Below are 19704 nucleotides of genomic sequence, written 5' to 3'. Positions count from 1 at the left end.
GGGATTATCAGTATTGAGAAGCAGTGTGTTCTGAATTTTAGCATAAAAACAAAATGCCACATCTGTTTTATTGTGTTTAATACCTTTGGAATATACCTTTAATACCCTTTGTAAGGCAGCTCTTTTCGGCCCTTGCCTGTCCGTTAATTTAGAGAACAAAATGTCATTATTTTATTTCCATCATACTTATATACTGCTTTTTTCTTAGCCAGATTCTTACTGATCATTCAACATAATTTTTTTCTCTTTTTTACTGATCGTTCTACATCGTTTTTTCTGTTAATTATTGCAGGAAGAATGAAAGGGAGAACATTGGCAATATAGAAGCGTTTGGTCTGTATGTCAGACCGGAGAAACGTAATGCACAAAACAAAAATTTTAAATGCTGTGTCTAAAACTAATTAATGTAAGACCTACTGTAATCTGAACTTGCTGAATAAATGAAATGGTAATGGAATTATTATTATTATTATTATTATTATTGTAGTAGAAACAAGCAGTAGCGGTAGAGTGACTATTTTTGACATTAGAGATAAGCGGAAGTTTAGTAACTGCTGTACTGCTGCCCACACTCCAGTCCAGTAGGTGGCGGTAATGCACCTTAAGTTTCGTTGCCAACCGCTATTAAAACTAAAAGAAGAAGAAGTAACTGCTGTAAACGAAGGCGATTTGCGTTTACGGATCTCGGAACAAATATTTGAAACATGGTTAGTTATTAAGCTCTTTTTTCGAAACATGTAGCTTAATATTATACACTTCTCCTAGCGGGAGTAAACCTGGTGGCTGATGGATCTAATATTTAGCTATCCTGCTATTATATATATATATATATATATATATATATATATATATATATATATATATATATAATATTATCTCTACAGGAGACACAGTTTTTACTGAATGTCTTCACTGCAAACCAACGCTTACTTTCAACAGCTTTACTTTAGCTTTTCCAGGCCATACAAGAGGAAAGCTTAAAAAAAACCTCTTGAAGTGAAGTTACTCATATCATTTACGCAGCTTGATAATATCCCTGCAATAGTCATAAACATTTTAATATAAATTGAACTGGCATCACAATGTTTAGGTATGATTTGGCAGTTAATTTTAATAAATATCACATCTGAAAGGTGTGCATCATATCTGACACCTACAGGAACACTTTACAGTTGGTTTTATGAGTGTAGTTTATTCTCTACAAATGCTATTGAGCTTTAAAGTATGATAAATTTTGTGTATGAACCCATTCGGTAGTGAAATACATGTCAGTGTTTACATATGATTTGCTAGTTTATTTTATTAAATATAAAAAACCTAAAATGTATGCATCATAGCTGACACCTAGATAAACGCTACAGTTGGTTTTGGGACTGAAAGTCATTCTCTTCAAATGCTAATGAAGTTAAAAACGTGTATTCCAGTGTCATATGTAACTTTAGAGACAGTTATTGAACGTCCAACTTCAAGCCCACTTTATGCCAGTTTAAAATGAAACATTACACTGACTATCTGAATATAAGCTTACTGATAAATGAACATGAAAAATGAAGGGAAAGTCCAGCCTGAAACACATAAAATATGATCATATTGTTCTTATACAGTGCTTATTTGTAGGTTGGTGCTGTGTGTTTGCTGAGAGAAGGTAGCAGTTGTGTGCCATGCTGACGTCACAGGGGGACACCGCTAGTTTAGTTATAATGACATTTAATAGGAGAGAAAAATCAAACATAGGTGATAACAGTCAGGGTTTTCTGTTATGGAAAAAATAAAAGGAGGAGGAGGGGATTCATTTCTCGCTCACCATTTTCCAGTGAAGTTCAGTGTCATGTTAATGAGAAATCCAGTGGAGACAAATAGTGAATGCAGTTATACGAGACTCAGCTCTGCTAATTGGCGATCTGTTAGATGATCGCTTGGTGTTGACAGATTTGGAAGGTTATCTTTTTGAGTAGTGTACAAATGAGGAGGTGAGAGGTGGATGGACTGAAGGCCTAAAGCACTGCTGCATCACTCTCTTTAGGCAGAGATGATGCAAGGACTAATGCTGCATTTAACTTGCACTATATGGCCAAAAGTTTTTATACATTTGACCATCACACCCATATGTGGTTCTTCCCCAAACTGTTGCCACAAAGTTTGAAGCACACAACTGGATACACAATAAGATATCTTTGTATGCTGTAGCATTACAATTACTGGAACTAAAGGGAACGAATCTGTTTCATCATGACAACGCCTCTGTGCACAAAGCGAGCTCCATAAACACATGGTTTGCTAAGGTTGGCATGGAAGAACTCAAGTGGACTGCACAGATCCCTGACCTCACCCCCTCTGTACACATTTGTGAGGAACTGGAATGCTGACTGTGCACCAGACCGCCTCATCCAACATCAGTGCTTGACCTCACTAATGCTCTTGTGGTTGAATGAGCACAAATCCCCACAGGCACGCTCCATAATCTAGCATAAAGCCTTCTCAGAAGAATGGAGGTTATTATAACAGCAAAAGGGGATTATATCTGGAATGGGATGTTCAAAAAGCACATATGGGTGTGATGGTCAGGTGTTCACAAACCTTTGGCCATGTAGTGTAATTCGGAAGTGGGAAGATTGGGAGTCTGAACTAGGAATTGTCATTTTTGGGCTTGGTGCATTTGAGCTACAAAGTGGGGAAAGAAGATGGACATCTCCATGAAAGCATGTGTTTTGTTAGCAACAACAAGGCAGCTAATATTAACAATAATGAGTTTATGATGTACTATATCAAAACAGAGAACTGTGAGATCAGTGATATAGATTTAACCAACTAATGTGTCTTTCAGTTGATCTAAATTCAATTGACAGATAGACAAATACTACTATAAACCCATATAAAGTAGTGAAGTGATATTTTATCTACTGTTGATGGTGTGAGCAGCGATGTTGATATGACATCATATGTTGACCTTGAATTCCTGAGTAAGAATTGGCGTTTTCTTTTTTCCTAGTTGGAGATCAGAAAATCAAGTTATACGTTTTAGTATTTTACATTTTAATATTTTAGTATTACAAGTTTAGTTTTAGTAATGTGGGTAATGTAGTAAACCGATAGCAAAAACTGAAAGAAAGGCAACATGTTAATGAAAGAAGCTTAAACCAAAAGAGTCAACTCAGAATTTCATTACAAATTAAACCTTGTACTTTATTGAAAATCTCATGTTAAATGTAAATATTAATATGCAAGTCATTCAGGGTGGATGTTTACTTTAAATATCAAAGTTATTTGTTGTTATTGTTGTGCTAATGTCTGGATATTACTAACATCAGTCTAAAAATGGCTTCTATTGCAGTCCCATACTATTCTACTTGTTCAGCCCACCAAGAGACCGGAAGGAAGGACATATGCTGATTATGAATCTGTTAATGAGTGCATGGAAGGTAAGATAAATATTTAGATCAGTGTTATACCTTAAAATTAGTCCATAAGAAAACAACAACACTGTATATGCTACTTCTGTACTTACCTGAGATGTTTTCTTTGGGCAGGAGTGTGTAAAATGTATGAAGAGCACCTAAAGAGGATGAATCCTAACAGTCCATCAATTACATATGACATTAGTCAGTTGTTTGATTTCATCGATGACCTGGCAGACCTCAGCTGCTTGGTGTAAGTAGGCTTTCTGTGCAGTTCTACCCACTGCATCACCAAGTGCAAAATGCAGTCAGTGTGACTGTCAGCTCTACTACTGATAATCGAACAGTATGTGGCAGTAACCTTCACTTATTTAAGCAGTAAAGCAGCTGTAAATATCTACAGTGCCCTCCACTAATATTGGCACCTTTGGTAAATATGAGCAAAGAAGGCTGTGAAAAATTGTCACAAAAATGAAAGAAAAAAACACATTATTTGATGTTTTACTATGTGAATTTAATTTGTTTTCAAAAATATACACTCATTTAAAATCTGATGATTGTGTAACATCACCTTTTCTTTTAATAATACTTGGGAACTGAAGACACCAGTTGGTTAAGTTTAGCAAGCAGAATTTTCCCCCATTCATCCATTATGCATTTCTTCAGCTGCGCAACTGTATGAGGCCTTCATTGCCTTATTTTGTGCTTCATAATGCACCACACATTATCAATCGGTGACAGTTCAGGACTGCAGGCAGACCATGCTACCACCCGAACTCGCTGCTTATGCAACCACGCAACCATGCCCTGTAATCAGGGCAGAATGTGGTTTGGCATTGTCCTGTTCTGTATGGCAGCATATGTTGCTCCAAAATGTGTACATATTGGACCTGACGCTGATAACAGCTTGGATGGTCCTTTTCCTCTTTGGCCCGGAGAACACAATGGCTGTTTTCTCCAAAAACTATTTGAAATGTTGACTCGTCGGACCACAAAGCACGATTCTACTGTGCTACTGTCCATCTCAGTTTGCACCAAGCCCAGAGAAGTCAGTGGCGCTTCTGGACAGTGTTTATGTATCTTTGCATAGTAAAGCCTTAACTTGCATCTGTGGATGCAGCAGCGAATGGTGATGACTGGAAAATATTTACCAAAGTATTTCCGAGCCCATGTCAGGATATACATTATAGACTCATGACGGTTTTTAAGACAGTGACTACATTTACATGGACAGCAGTAATCTAATTATTCTGAATAAGACAATATTGTGATTAAGGTGTTTACATGAGTTGCTTTTAGAATATTCCTTTCATGTTCCCGTTTTACATGTTATAGAACATAGATCGATTAATGGCACACATCATTATGTCACCACGTCACCACGTCACGCCGTCCAACGTTCCCTCCAGAATTTCACGTATCAACATACAGTTCATCTTCCTTATGGTACCGTTTACAGTTTTGGGTGTTTTTATTTAAAAATTTTACGAACGCTTCAAGTGCGGTTAATTATTTGTCATGCTATACGTGCAAATAGACGACTGCTTGAAGCCATGGGCTACGTCCGAAACCGCGTACTTACCGTCTATATAGTAGCCGAGATACATGTATTTCACCTACTATATAGTAGGTAAGTACGTGGTTTTGGACACAGCCATGCTCTCTTGTTTGCCATAAAACGGTTGAGGACTGCCGTGTGTGATCGTGTCCTGTCGCAAAATGCGGTGAAAACTCTCACACGCCGTTAATAGTGTGATTAAGGTGTTTACATGCCTGTAATACACGTCGATAATGCAACTAAAATAGGAATACTCCACATGTCTTAATTCGATTTGTGTTTACTTCGAGTATGACTTTAGTCGGATTAAGGTAATTAAAAATTGCTGTTTACATACCTCACCTGTTTCGCATCACCTTCTTATTTCAACTTGTCACATCACTATTAGTCCTAATTTGCCCCTGTCCCTACATTTTTGGAACATGTTGCATGCATCAATTTCAAAATAAACCTGTTGACCTTCAAAAAACTATGCAGTTGATTAGGTCAAACATCAAACACCTTGTCTTTATATGTTTTTTATTTAAATACACGTCAAAGTACATTTACAAATCATTCCTCTTTGTTCTTATTGGCATTTTCCATACTGTCCCAACTTTTTCGGAATTGGGGTTGCATAAGGCATATAAACTTTTTTAGCTTATTATTAGAGCATTCTGTATTGTACAGTTCTATGGATCGATGTCAATCATCTTGGCTGCTCTTGAAGCTGGATGCAAAAGTTTTATAGGGAAAAGAAAGGTTAAAATATCTGCTTTATAAGGGGACAAGAATGCAATTTTTTATTTACCAAATATTGAATACTTACAACTTTAGATCTTGTTACCGTTTCTGTCACTGACACTAACCTGGCACTGGTGATTAGTCTCATTGTCACATTTTTTACGTAATGAACGTTAGGATGGATGCAAGTGCAGATAAGAGTTTATGTAGAGAGAGACAGGCAGACAAATCCAAAACAGGAAGAAAATAGCGAGGTCAAGAAACATGTGTCAGGCGATTGGCAAACAGGCATAAACTGGGCAAGGCAAGAATGAAGAACGAGAAACAAGGTCAAAGAACATGAAACTAAACAAGGAACAGAATACTAGCGTTTGGTATGGTGATAACACTCAATACTACACGAAGTGCAAAGAGACACGAGGGGTTCAAAGGACAAACGTAATCAGGAGTGAAACACAAGACAGTTGAAAACAATGATAACACACATATGGGAAACAACCAATGACAATACAGGGGCGGAGACAGGACATAAACCATAACAAAAGCACGTGTCCAAAGTAAACAAAGTCAATGTCACTGAAGGCCCAAAAGCGTGCATTCGCTAAGAGCTTGCACATTGGGCTCGCGTTTCAAGCTCACGCTTCGGGTTTCCGGGCACGCTGCAATACTGCAGCGCTAGCTCGAGGGGAAATCGTGACACTCATTTAAAGCCAAATTACTCCTCAGATCTAATCCAAATTTATATCAAACAAAGTGTATTAAAACCCTGATTAGTAATGATTTCTATGATACATAGAAATCCACAGTTACATCCACAGTGTTCACAGTGCAAATGGGACAATATAGTGTTATATAAATTGCATTATTAAAATAAGCCTTTTGTATTTTTACTGTATTTTTAGTTACAGAATTGTGACATTAAAGGCAGCTAGGAGATCAGTTTAGCTGTTTTTGTCTGCTCTCTGGTCAACATGGTTTTAGGAGGGTGTTACAACATCATGTCTCTCTTTACATTGCCTTGGCTTTGGGATGGATTGAGTGAATCCTCTAGATCAGATTTTATTCCTCTAGATCAGAATTGATTTTATTCCCAATCTTCAGCCACGCATGGACAGTTACTCAGCTTGCATTTTCAAATTATGCAAATGTAACCGGTCCTTCCTGCTTAGCCCGGCTACATTGCGTTGTGTTCTGGTGCACAATAGACACTGGACGCCGTCGTGTCTTGTTGAACTCAGGTTTATTCGTCCCGCAGACAAGCTCAACGTCTATTTAGAGTTCAAAAAGAGCAAAACGTTGTCATACAGGATTTATCTTCATGACACATTTCTCTCAGTCAAACTCAACGCCAACTGACCATCAACATGAGACTAACTTAAAATATGTTAATAAAATACAAAAGATATAAATAACAAATGTCATTACCTTGCATTCTATTACATTCAATTATATTATTAACTTTATATTAATTTAATACATATTAACACGAAATATAGATTATATTGATGCACATTTATCGTCACCTGGCGCATAACAAAAAAAAAATATACATTCTATGAAAGAAAGGAATACACAAGCGCCCACAGCAATCTTGAAAAATGTCCTTTACCACAACAACCTAATACAGTGAACTTGACTAAAATAATACATTTACTGAACATGGTCATGGGAGTACAAAACACATGCACATAACTATTTAGAGTTCAAAAAGAGCAAAACGTCATCATACAGGATTTATCTTCACAACACACCCAACATGAGAAAATAACGTAAGCGTGTACCTCAATAAGAAGATAAAATGGTGACAGCTAGCACACACACACATGAGAAAAACATGCTAATTTGCTCATCTTTCACAAACTCATTTTACAAGTAAAATACACAGCAGAAACGACACAGTCAGTCTATCCTCATAATACTATAAATGATTAAACTGGTTTGTGCACTTGAAACGACTTTTAAAGTTTAAAATTCGAACTTTATAATCGCGCTGGCTTAAGTACATACCTCTCTCAGTCAAACTCAACGCCGACTGACGAGAAACCGGGAATGACGCGATACATCTGCTACCAATTAACAAAGAGCGCTATAACACAAATAAAGTACTCCCAACACCAAGAACAGCAAACTAATAAATAACGGCAAAGGATTTTGGCGAAATTAATACATCTTACAGTGCAACACATGCCATGAAAAAACACAAATACAAAAAATAAATTATATTTCCTATTTTTCTTATATCTGTTACAAAAACACCATTGTTCTTTAGGAAAACCACTCTTTTGTGGAAAACACTATTGCATACCCTGCATACAAAAAAAATTTATTTGTTGTGCAGAAATGTCACTGCAAAATAGATTGCTCACTGTCACTTTGTTTCTGCCTTTCGTCTCTTAGGTACCGAGCTGACACACAGACGTATCAACCCAACAACAAAGACTGGATCAAAGAGAAAATTTATATATTGCTGCGCCGCCAAGCTCAGCAGGCTGGGAAATAAAATGTCCCAAATGTACTGATCAGAGAGGTTTTACTTTTCAGGAATTTGGCAGGGAAGTTGGTCACTTGAAAGGGGAAACAATTCCAAAGGACGTAAGGGATGATGGCCAGATAATTAGATAAATAATTCACAATTCTAGACCTGGGTGACTACTATGAGTTCGTTAAGGTAACTGGAATAAAAATACTTTAGTACCAATCTTAAATTAACACACTTATTTTAATATGCAGATGACACTAAAGACCGTTACTAATTGCACCAAGGCAGAGTAAAGTGTTGGGACTAAGCTCAGCAGGCCAGTAGATGTACAGACTGAACTGTACAGTTCTGTGATACATAAGACTGGAATTGAGAACCAGTTGTCCTCATGAAAATGTGATTTCGAACTACTTTTATTTTTGTGTGTACTATTTTATTTTAAATCCCTGTTCCACCATAATAAAATGGTTTTGTTTAAACTGAGTTTGAGTACTTTATATGTATAGCTTTGTGTGTCTCTGTGTGTGTGTGTGTGTGTGTGTGTGTGTGTGTGTTTCCCCCCTTATGAGGACCAGATATTGACATCCCACTTTTCTTGTGAGGACCTTGGTCCACACAAAATTATCACTTAAAATCGATTCCACTGACCTTAATTATCATCATAATCATCATTTTTAATAAAAACTTTTTTTGGTTCTCACATTAATGATTAATTTGTGTGTGGGAGTTTCTGAGCCTCTGCACTCTCCTGATCCTTTACATTTTTCTCAGTGGAGGAATTTGTCTTATTGGCCAGTTCAAATTTGAGAGGGCAAATTATTCTGTGGCGGCGGGGTTTAGATCTTCAGGAGGGAAAATTTAAAGCACCGTATGTTTTTAGCCAATCATTAGTGACTAGTTTAATTTTACTCACCATTTTATGTGTGACTATGAAAGCATATCAGCAATATTAATTTAAGATTTATTCTACAGAGGGTTTATAGCATGGTTTCAATTTTGGAGGGAAAGTTGGTTTATGGCAAAAGGAGGAAGAGTATGGCCTTTCTGTGATTATATATAATAGACAGCTTTTAAATGTTTGCCAGTAAATTACTGTATATTAGTAATTTACGGGTAAATCAATACTACTTTTTAAAATTTATTTAATGTTATTTTTACTATTTACAATGAGTCGTTCAAAAAAATATATTTTAATCTGTTGATGATATGTCACATTTAAAGCTACACAATTCAGCCTTTTTAACCAGTGAAGGAACAGAGATATTCAGTATAATCTGGCAGCAGTTAGTTTGGATTTAGTTGTGATATTAAGTGTGTGTGGAGAAGTCACAGTGTCCTCCCCCTCCCCCATCATCACACAGCCTCAGCTCCCTCTCTCCGCCTCCCCCCTCCCCCACTCCCACATATTAAAGTAAGATTTCTTAATTTATTGAATGTTATCAATTCATATTAACAGAATTAATTGACTGAATTCTGAAAGACCTCCTGTTAGGTTCACATTCACTCACCACAAACAAAGGCATTTCTACTCCATCACTGACATCAAACTGGTAATATATAATATAAACTTTTTTATATATTAACATTAACTGGATATGAAATATACTACTCTACAAATATATTTTTCTGCACAATATATACTTTTTTGTCAACTTATCTTCATTTAAATCTTTCAAAGGTGTACTGGCGTTTTAATGCCGCATGAGTTGTGAGGCAAAAATAATAATAAAATTAGACTCGATACTGAAACTCCCTCTTCACTGCTGCTCACTTCCAGTGTAAAAATTTAACAGTGCAGAGAGTACAAAGTTTACAAACTCAGTTTTGTCATCATTCTACACAAGTGACATCTTTACGCACAGCACGAAATCGGTGCTTTCCCACCCTCATTTGATTGACAGGATATAATCTGCCCTGATTATCGGATGGTTTTTACAGTGAGGTAAAAATAGGTTTTTACAGTGCATCCGGAAAGTATTCACAGTGCTTCACTTTTTCCACATTTTGTTATGTTACAGCCTTATTCCAAAATGGATTAAATTCATTATTTTCCTCAAAATTCTACAAACAATACCCCATGATGACAACGTGAAAGAAGTTTGTTTGAAATCTTTGCAAATTTATAAAAAACAAAAAACGCACATGTACATAAGTATTCACAGCCTTTGCTCAATACTTTGTTGAAGCACCTTTGGCACCAATTACAGCCTTCAGTCTTTTTGAGTATGATGCTACAAGCTTGGCACACCTATTTTTGGGCAGTTTCTCCTATTCTTCTTTGCAGGACCTCTCGAGCTCCATCAGGTTGGATGGGGAGCGTCAGTGCACAGCCATTTTCAGATCTCTCCAGATGTTCAATCGGGTTCAAGTCTGGGCTCTGGCTGGGCCACTCAAGGACATTCACAAAGTTGTCCTGTAGCTACTCCTTTGTTATCTTGGCTATGTGCTTAGGGTCGTTGTCATATTGGACGATGAACCTTTGCCCCAGTCTGATGTCCATAGCGCTCTGGAGCAGGTTTTCATCAAGGATGTCTCTGTACATTGCTGCATTCATCTTTCCTTCAATCCTGACTAGTCTCCCAGTTCCTGCCGCTGAAAAACATCCCCACAGCATGATGCTTCCACCACCATGCTTCACTGTAGGGATGGTATTGGCCAGGTGATGACTGGTGCCTGGTTTCCTCCAGACATGACGCTTGCCATTCAGGCCAAAGAGTTCAATCTTTGTTTCATCATGGTCTGAGAGTCCTTCAGGTGCCTTTTGGCAAACTCCTGACGGGCTGTCATGTGCCTTTTACTGAGGAGTGGCTTCCGTCTGGCCACTCTACCATACAGGCCTGATTGGTGGAGTGCTGTAGAGATGATTGTTCTTCTGGAAAGTTCTCCTCTCTTCACAGAGACACGCTGGAGCTCTGTCAGAGTGACCATCGGGTTTTTGGTCACCTCCCTGACTAAGGCCCTTCTCCCCCGATCGCTCAGTTTGGCTGGGCAGCCAGCTCTAGGAAGAGTTCTGGTGGTTCCAAACTTCTTCCATTTACGGATGATGGAGGCCACTGTGCTCATTGGGACCTTCAATGCTGCAGAAATGTTTCTGTACCCTTCCCCAGATCTGTGCCTCCATACAATCCTGTCTCGGAGGTCTACAGACAATTCCTTGGACTTCATGGCTTGGTTTGTGCTCTGACATGCATTGTTAACTGTGGGACCTTATATAGACAGGTGTGTGCCTTTCCAAATCATGTCCAATCAACTGAATTTACCACAGGTGGACTCCAATCAAGTTGTAGAAACATCTCAAGGATGATCAGTGGAAACAGGATGCACCTGAACTCAGTTTTGAGTGTCAGGGCAAAGGCTGTGAATACTTATGTACATGTGCTTTTTTTGTTTTTTATTTTTAATAAATTTTCAAAGATTTCAAACAAACTTCTTTCATGTCATTATGGGGTATTGTTTGTAGAATTTTGAGGAAAATTATGAATTTAATCCAGTTTGGAATATGGCTGTTACATAACAAAATGTGGAAAAAGTGAAGCACTGTGAAAACTTTCCGGATGCACTGTATGCTAATAATATGGCAGCAGTACAATCTATAAAATCATGCAGATACGGGTCAAGAGCTTCAGTTAAAGTTCACATCAAACATCAGAATTGGGGAAAAAGTGTCATGTCTGTGACTTTAACCATAACATGGTTGTTGGTACAGGTGGTCAAAGTTCATGAGCTGACACAAAGTTGCCACTTGTTTGCGGGGCTTTGTTGATGTGAGATGCTCAGAGAATTTTGCTTCACAGGCATTTGAAAATTTCCTGAGAGAGTCTGATCCTCTGATGTGCCTCAATTCTGGCAAACATGTAAGGGTTTGTTATTAGTACACCAAACCTTGATCTGAATTTTATTAGCATTTCAAGGGATTCTGTCGGTGAGCAAGACACGTATTTTGCGGCCTCTCTTTTCTCTTATTTCAACTCTTGTGAACTTTTCACTTAAATCTTGTTCTAGTTTGGATAAACTCTGTAAGATCTCAGGATACAGTGGAGCTGTGTTTTGTTTCTGGTATGTTTCTACTAACAGCTTTGCAGCTTCACCCTCTCGTCTCCTATTAAACATTATTATTTGCGCTAGAACGCTTTCTGAAAGATTTCTCCATGCCACAGGATCTGAGCTCTTAGTTAGTTGTTCTTTTGACTGATCCTCCAAAACTTTGAGGTGTTTGTGCAACCTGACAACATCTTCAGTCAATGGAAGAATATCAGCTTTGTTCCATTTGTTTTGTTCAAGGTCGGTTCTGGCTCGCTTTGAGACAAATGTGTTAAGCAATGAGTCAAGCAACCTGATGAAATTCTTGGCCTTCTGTCCTGCCTCATGGTCTTCGTTCATCAGACTCTCACCTATCACAATCTCGCAGACTTTCTTGAGGGTGTTCCCAATTTTACAAGCTAGAGACGGGGTGTCATAACTATTTTTTGATGGATCAAACCCACTTGCTTCCTTTGCTGCCGATACCGCTAGCTGAAATCTTGTTGGCAGACAAACATCCACTAGACGTTGTACAGCAGGGTTAAGCTTCTTTACTGAAGCTTTTCTTTTCTTCTTTACTGCCAGCATAAACCTCGCCAACGGCCACATTTTCTGACTGATGTAATTTTGCTGTGATTTGTCCTGTCCGTGGAGCTCAAACATCATTTCTCCATATTTACAGATGAGAGTGTCTGACTGTACCTGATTAGAGATGTCATCTAAGATGCATGTTCAGAATGATGCATTTACAACCTTCAGACACGGCAGTTTTACATGGTATACTTCGATATGCTATAGCTTGGACTCTCTTCCGTTTCCTTGAAATGCTGTCCTTTTCTGCATTTTTGAAACAGACTAGGTTATGCTTCCACAATTCCTTTCTTTTTAAAAACCCATGGCAATGCTGACATGGCAGGTAGTCTTGCAAACTAGTGTTTTTTTGTTGGCTGCCTCACAGTCACAATTTCCCCACTACATATTTTTAGGATTTCAAAATTGTGCTGGAAATTTCCTTTATTTCGTAGTTGGTAAATAATATCCATTGTGCCTTTGTCCCCTTCGTTTTTGATAATGCTTGTGCTACTTCAGTTTCTTTTGCATATTTTATCTCAAGATGTCTTGCCAATTTGCTTTGTCCTGTACCATAGAACACAAAAGTTTTTCTTATCCCACTTTCTCTTCCCTCCTTCTTTTTTTGTGCACTTTTTAACATTCACTTTCGCATTGTCTGACCTACCATCTCCATTTATGGACTTTTGGGCATTCTATCAGGCCAGCTGGGGCGACACCAACGACACCAGCAGCAAACATCTGTTTCTCCATCACAGCTGCAGGAGTCAGGTCGCTGATCACTGGTTCCTGAAAAACACTCGAACACACAACAGCAGCAAACATCTAGCACAGCAGAACCTTGTGCTTCAACAGATCGAGTCGGACACTGGGAGTGTGGATAGTTTTTATATTTTTAAAGATATTTTTAGATTTCTTTCTTTCTTTCTTTTATCTTAAATATTTTTAAATATCTATCTTTATTTCTTAGATATTTTTAGATTTTTTTTCTTTACATGTTTAAGTCTTATGAAGGTGCTATCAGATACTAGTCAGCAGGACAGTATGTCATCTAAAAATAATAAAGATAGATTACATTAAAATGGACTGGAAAGCAATCAGCATTTCCACAGTGAACCCATAAGTAGAGTGATCTGTGTTCCAGAACTCAGTACTGATCCAGTACAATCCCTGTACTCTAGACGATTACAGCGTGTCTTATCTCAGTGAAATTTAGTCGATTCTATTCTAACTGTCTCACCTGGACCGTGTCCTGAAGTCTCTCCTTAAACCACCTGTGGTTTTGAATTTGTGTGAGAGTTGGCCGATGATTCGGGTCTTTTTCCAGGCACCACTTGATCAGTTCGCAACACCCTGTGTGAGCAGTGATGAGATTAAGATAGAAGTTTAAACTCACAAAGTAAAATGAATCATAAAAGGTGATGTTGGTGTATTTTCTCACCGACAGACAGATCAGGATGGAGCTGCAGATCCTCCTCAACAATCTCTTTATCACTGATAAAGGGGTCCTGTCCATTGACCAAGAAAAACAGGACCACACCCAGAGACCAGACAGTAGCAGGAACTCCAAAATAGTCTCTGTTGAGAATACACTCAGGAGGTGAGTAAACCGGAGTGCCTGAGTGAAAGATGAGCGAGAGAGCAGAAACCGTCACAGAAAAGCTTCTCCACAGTGTGACTGTATCCGCATATCTATACTGAACTGACCTGAAAAGCTCTTGTAGGGCTCGTTCGTCAGCAGGTCGCCACAGCCAAAGTCGATCAACTTCACCTCCAGTGTGTTCGTATTGATCAAAATATTCTCAGGCTTGATGTCACGGTGAAAAACTCCATGTGTACAGCAGTGATGAGCAGCCTGAACCACCTGCCACATGAGCTTTCGAGCCACTGGTTCAGGCAATTGACCTTTACTGTAGTAATAAAGGTCTGTGCAGGGGACAGGTCGCTCCAGCACCAAGATGTAGAAGGTGGATGTCTCGAACCATTCCAGTAGCTTCACCACATTCTCACAGCCAGGAGGCTTGGACACCATCTCCATCAATGCCACCTCCAGAGGGAGCCTGCGTGTATCTCCAGGCTAAAATCATACACACACATAGTTAGCATGGGTTAGTTTGGGTTAGCATGGGGGGACTACGTCTAAACTGTGGTAAGCAGAGATGGTACAATGGAGAAAGTTTGGATTGACATCTATTATATCTATTATGAGTGAAAGGTGATAAAATGTGAATCTGAGATTAAGAGCTGAGATGTTTGTGATGATGTTCGCAGGAACCAGTAAATGGATGCATGATTTTGGTGTAGCTCTGCTCTATAACCTGATTGTTACTTACACCTTATTGATTCTCTGCAGAATCTCAGAAGTAAAGTAAGTTCACTTACGATGGTGATGAATTTATCATAGGGATTTCTGTCCATACATTTAATGGCAACCTGTTCACATGGACGAAACAGAATGAATCAGTTCTACAATCCATCGTTAAACTAATGAGTTAAATTACTACAGTTACACACACACTACATTTTAGGATTCAGCAAAGCAGCATTAAAACTTGTCATGCAAAAAGCTAAATCCACAGCTAAAATGTTCAGACAAAACAAAAAGCTCCACACACCAGGAAGTAAAGTCCCCACATATTTCAGAGAATTCTACCGGTTAGTATTTAAACTAATGTAAACTAGTATTTGGTGTTTGTGTTTGTTTACAATAATAAAAGCCTTATTACCGGTTTCCCATCTGCCTTGTGGACTCCAGCGTAGACATAGCTGAAGCCTCCAGTCCCCAGCATCTCTCCCATAGTGTACCGTGAGTCAAACTCATCTGTTATACACACACACACACACACACACACACACACACACACACACATAATAATCCAGTTAGTACTCCGTCCTGTCTCTGAGTACGGTGTTCTGAATTTGAGCATCTAGAGTAAATATTACAGTCTGAATAGAAAATTATATGAACGATGAACCAGGAAGTAAGTTAAGTGTATTTTAAGCTATTTTCAACTCTCTCTCTCTCTCTCTCTCTCTCTCTCTCTCTCTCCACACCTTGCAAAGTCATTTTGAAGTTTTAAATACAGTTAGTGTGGATTGTACTGTACCATAATCTGAAGGGTGGAACTGCAGGTTAACTGGTTCCTCAGACTCAGAGCTGCACTGCTCCTGGTCATCAGAAGAGCTAGAAAGGGCTGCTCTATCTTCCAGCAGCTGGCGAAGATCTATCAGCCACTTGGGTTCTTCTGCTTCCTTCTTCCATTCATCTTGAAGCAAACGCTCAGAGAGCTGCGAGACATATAGGGAACGTCAACTGGTGATGAAGACTTTACATTTGGAACCTGGGAACTATTTCACAAATACAAATCATCTCATTTACCCATATACCCCATTCCATCACATTGTTTTGGATGCAGTGAGGGAAGCTGAGAACCGTTGTAGCAACTCTTTCACAGTAATCAAGCGCCTGAGCACAGGGTCCAGCCTCGGCTAGGTAGCAGGCGTGAACGTACTTGAAGTCCTATGACACATAGAGAACCGTTCATTGTCAGTATGATGGCTCCTCGTTCAATTTGTCATGAAACAGAGAAGAAGAGAATTTCCAACCTGGAAGTGTGGCTGGCCGAACCCTGTGGTCAGAGACAGCACGTACTCATAGACCTCAGTTCTCTCTATCGCCTCCCTCAGGGCTGATTTACTGTCTGGCATTCTGGTGCAAAGAGAAAACATGTGTCAAATATGGAAAATAAACACACACACACACACACACATACACCAAATACCTGTCACATCCAATCAGAGTAAATCGTGGGTGTGATCCCAGCTCCAATTGCGCCACCACATAACATATATGTGCTGCATAGCTCCATTTTCTAGACGCTGAAGATGGAAAATCAAACATGAACATTAGGATATACATTCATAAACCAGTCCGGAGTTAATAATATACTGTACACCCACCATGCACTTCATTAGGAACACCTGCACATTCTTGCAATTATCCAATCAGCCAGTGATGTTTCTGAAATACCGAAACTGTCACCAACAACCATCGCCATGGTTACAGTCATTGAATTCACTGAGATCTTTCTCCATTCTGATATTTGATGTGAACATTATTGGGTGTTCCTAATATAGTGGACACTGAGAGTAGTGTACAACGTGTTAATTCCATAAAAATGCTGTTACTGTGGAGTGTATCCGTACCGAACATGTCTCCCATTTCAATAATGGCTTCTCTGAGTTCATCTTTTGGAGCTGCGGAGCATAAAAGCACTGCCAGAGGAATACACCAGTCCTCCTGTTTCTCCACACATCCCAGCTGGAGACACAGAGAGTGTAACGTTAGTCCACGTGATACTGAATAATGTAATACACACAGTAGAGACAGAAGGTGATGCTGATACACTCACTTTTCTCCTCAGAAGGCCGTAGCCCTTGAAGAGGAGCGGGGAGATTTCGAAGATCATTACTCGCTGTAAAAGAAAAATCTCTTTAACTTCACGTCTCACTGAACACATGTTTATTCATTCAAGCACTTTTTATCAAGTTTGTAAACAGCATGAACATCTCTTAAGTATCTGCTTACAGCAGGCTTTTAGAGTTTGGAGAATAAAATTATATTTAACGTTGATTAAACTTTAGCTTCATCAGCGTATATATTTCTTATCCACACCACTGATTTAGTTCTGAGGGAGTTCCGGCTGAACACGTTCTTATTATTTTGACTTTATTAGTCAACACGACAGAGCAGCGTGTTCAGCAGAGTGAGATTTAGTCACTAGCAGAACGCAGCAGGAAAAAGTCGAGTGCTAGTGTAATCAGATACTGAGATTTTAATTGAGAAGACAATTTGTTTTTTTACAGTGGGATGAACTCCAACACTTACTCCATTTCTATTACAGACATACTCCATAATGGACCAGAAGAAATAGGATTTCTGTTGCTCAGGTTGATCCAGGTGCATCAAACACTCCTGACATTTGTCCTGGATAAATCTCATCAGCTCCTCCTTCTGCATCTTAGCACTGTAACAGATGATGGAACAGCTGGATTATATGGATTACTGCACACACACACTTTAACCATCTAATGATGCGCTTCAGAACTTTACTGCTGCAATATTGAAGGTGTGAGAGGAGAAAGCGTTTCTTACCTCATCAGAGGACCAGGAAATATTAAACTCTGTCCTTCAGAGACATATTTCTCATCAGACTCCCCTGGAATCAAAGCGAGGACGAACAGAGGAAGAAATGTTATTCATCATCGCTGTGACCAGCTAAATGTACAGTGAGGTTTGGAGCTCAGGAGGTTCAGAGTATTCTACCTGTCCAGTTTGAATGATGATCTTCTTCAGGATGAGGTACAAACCCCTCAGAGGAGTTTTTCATCACCAGCACTGCCAATGTCCTCACTAAGCTTCAGCAAAAGCACTTAACAGGGTTAGGGCTATTTCTGTGCTTAAAGTTATTTTGAATTCATTGAAAGGCATTTTTATTTTTATGTTCACTTTTCATTTGCATTAATGCGAGAATGTCTCCGCTTTTCCACTCTCTCTATCTGTATAATAAATAAATAATGAATAACTGAACTGTAAAACTGGGGAAAGTGCAGTTACACCGCAGACACACCAGATTTTATTACAAAGTATACATTATTATATGTATTATTATAAAGTATAAATAGAATAAAAATAGTAAAGTATATTTCTATATAAACATTTCCCACTCCAAAAATACATTTCTTTTCCAAAATCCAACACCAGTTAGTTACAGGAAGCGATATCCAATATGTTTTCTCTGCTATCCCATCCACCATTTGGTTTGTGCTGCTACGGGCTGTTCTCTCTCTAATGAAATATTAGTATAGAGTTGTACACGCAGTCATACACTCGTCTTCTAAAGGTATTTCTAATCTGTGGTGTGCTGAAGGTGTGTGGCGTTTACACACCTGTCTGTTTTAACACACACAAGAAATCTATCTCACCTCAATCTGGAAATGTGTAACATGAAGTTTCCAAAGTAGAAATGAGCAAATCTTCAGCAGTCCTTATGACAGACCCTGCAGTATATTAACACACTGATCACCATGACGATCTGAATATTCTACAATTCTACAATTCTATTTCACTCCAAAAACCCAGCAGAGCTGCAGGAACCCTCCAATACTGCTCTTCTAATGAACACCAACACAACACTGCTCTCCTTTTACTCTCATTTATTTATTTATCTGTTTGTTTGTTTGTTTGTTTGTTTGTTTGATGCACCCAATCAAACTTTGTTTCAGGTTATTTGTGTTAAATTTCAGAAAGTGGGTTAAATTTCTTCTGTAACTATTAAACTTTACCTGATCATAATGAAGTTCATAATTACAGAAACATAGTAAATAATAAACTTATCAATGTTATTTAACAGAAAGGAGGCTCGATGTTCCACAATAAACACTATGGAGTCTCATGAGCAGAAATAAATAAATAAATTCATACATAAAACAGATTTCTTTTTTTGCACATTTGCTCATATATTGTGTATTTGATGTTATAAATTGCCCGTATATTACATTGAAATAAAAATAAAGAAATAAAGTTGAATTATGTCTTGTTATTTCCTGAATATAGTTATAAAAACACTTAACTTTTACATGGCATGTTAATAGTGAGATGATTTTATTATTTTATTAGTACAAGTGTATTTGTGTTGAAACGTTGTGTGTGTAATATATGTGTAATATGTGTGTTACGCAAGTGTGCGCTTGTGCGGGTGTGTGTGTGTGTGCGTGTGTGTGTGTGTGTGTGTAATGCGCCGCACATTCTCAATCGGAGACAGGTCAGGACTGCAGGCAGGCCATGCTAGCACCCGCACTCTCTGCTTACGCATCCATACGCTTGTAATCCGGGCAGAATGTGTTTTGGCGTTGTCCTCCTCTGGATAGCAGCACATGTTGCTCCAAAATGTGTACAT

At 38.6% G+C, this 19704-nt stretch overlaps 2 protein-coding genes across 13 annotated transcripts; one reads left to right on the top strand and one right to left on the bottom strand.

Moving 5' to 3' along the window:
- The first annotated feature begins 595 nt into the window (after positions 1–595).
- Positions 596–8209, top strand: LOC128612869 (enhancer of rudimentary homolog). Its single transcript, XM_053633337.1, has 4 exons — positions 596–707; positions 3332–3419; positions 3528–3648; positions 8074–8209. Exons 1-4 carry the CDS (start codon positions 705–707, stop codon positions 8174–8176), a joined length of 315 nt encoding a protein of 104 aa, XP_053489312.1. The 5' UTR covers positions 596–704; the 3' UTR covers positions 8177–8209.
- On the bottom strand, positions 5456–18941 carry LOC128612868 (probable serine/threonine-protein kinase MARK-A). 12 transcript variants are annotated; one of them, XM_053633331.1, is made up of 17 exons: positions 18731–18940; positions 18072–18163; positions 17901–17964; positions 17634–17772; positions 17158–17220; positions 16952–17066; positions 16528–16624; positions 16352–16454; positions 16125–16265; positions 15853–16033; positions 15472–15566; positions 15128–15178; positions 14453–14822; positions 14187–14363; positions 13986–14098; positions 13413–13544; positions 5456–11998 (listed from the first exon to the last, which is right to left on the bottom strand). In XM_053633331.1, exons 1-16 carry the CDS (start codon positions 18751–18753, stop codon positions 13422–13424), a joined length of 1947 nt encoding a protein of 648 aa, XP_053489306.1. In that variant the 5' UTR covers positions 18754–18940; the 3' UTR covers positions 5456–11998; positions 13413–13421. The 12 variants fall into 12 exon arrangements, 11 of the variants coding, with proteins under 11 accessions (XP_053489306.1, XP_053489304.1, XP_053489300.1 ...); XM_053633329.1 differs by having other exon boundaries at positions 5456–6944; XM_053633325.1 differs by having other exon boundaries at positions 5456–12877; positions 13413–13534.
- Positions 18942–19704: the final 763 nt, after the last annotated feature.

Source organism: Ictalurus furcatus, chromosome 9, assembly GCF_023375685.1.
Source record: "Ictalurus furcatus strain D&B chromosome 9, Billie_1.0, whole genome shotgun sequence".
Lineage (NCBI taxonomy): Eukaryota > Metazoa > Chordata > Actinopteri > Siluriformes > Ictaluridae > Ictalurus > Ictalurus furcatus.
Note: the sequence above shows the minus strand (reverse complement) of the source record. Positions and strands in the feature narration are given on the sequence as shown.

Excerpts from the sequence above, each read along its gene's own strand:
- LOC128612869 (XM_053633337.1), top strand. Across the intron at positions 3,420-3,527 it reads TGTTAATGAGTGCATGGAAG|GAGTGTGTAAAATGTATGAA; the intron begins GTAAGATAAATA and ends TTCTTTGGGCAG. Across the intron at positions 3,649-8,073 it reads GCAGACCTCAGCTGCTTGGT|GTACCGAGCTGACACACAGA; the intron begins GTAAGTAGGCTT and ends TTCGTCTCTTAG.
- LOC128612868 (XM_053633325.1), bottom strand. The coding sequence starts at position 18,753 with ATGTTACACATTTCCAGATTGAG. Across the intron at positions 16,625-16,951 it reads TGAAATGGGAGACATGTTCG|CGTCTAGAAAATGGAGCTAT; the intron begins GTACGGATACAC and ends TTCCATCTTCAG. Across the intron at positions 15,179-15,471 it reads ACAAGGCAGATGGGAAACCG|GTTGCCATTAAATGTATGGA; the intron begins GTAATAAGGCTT and ends CCATGTGAACAG.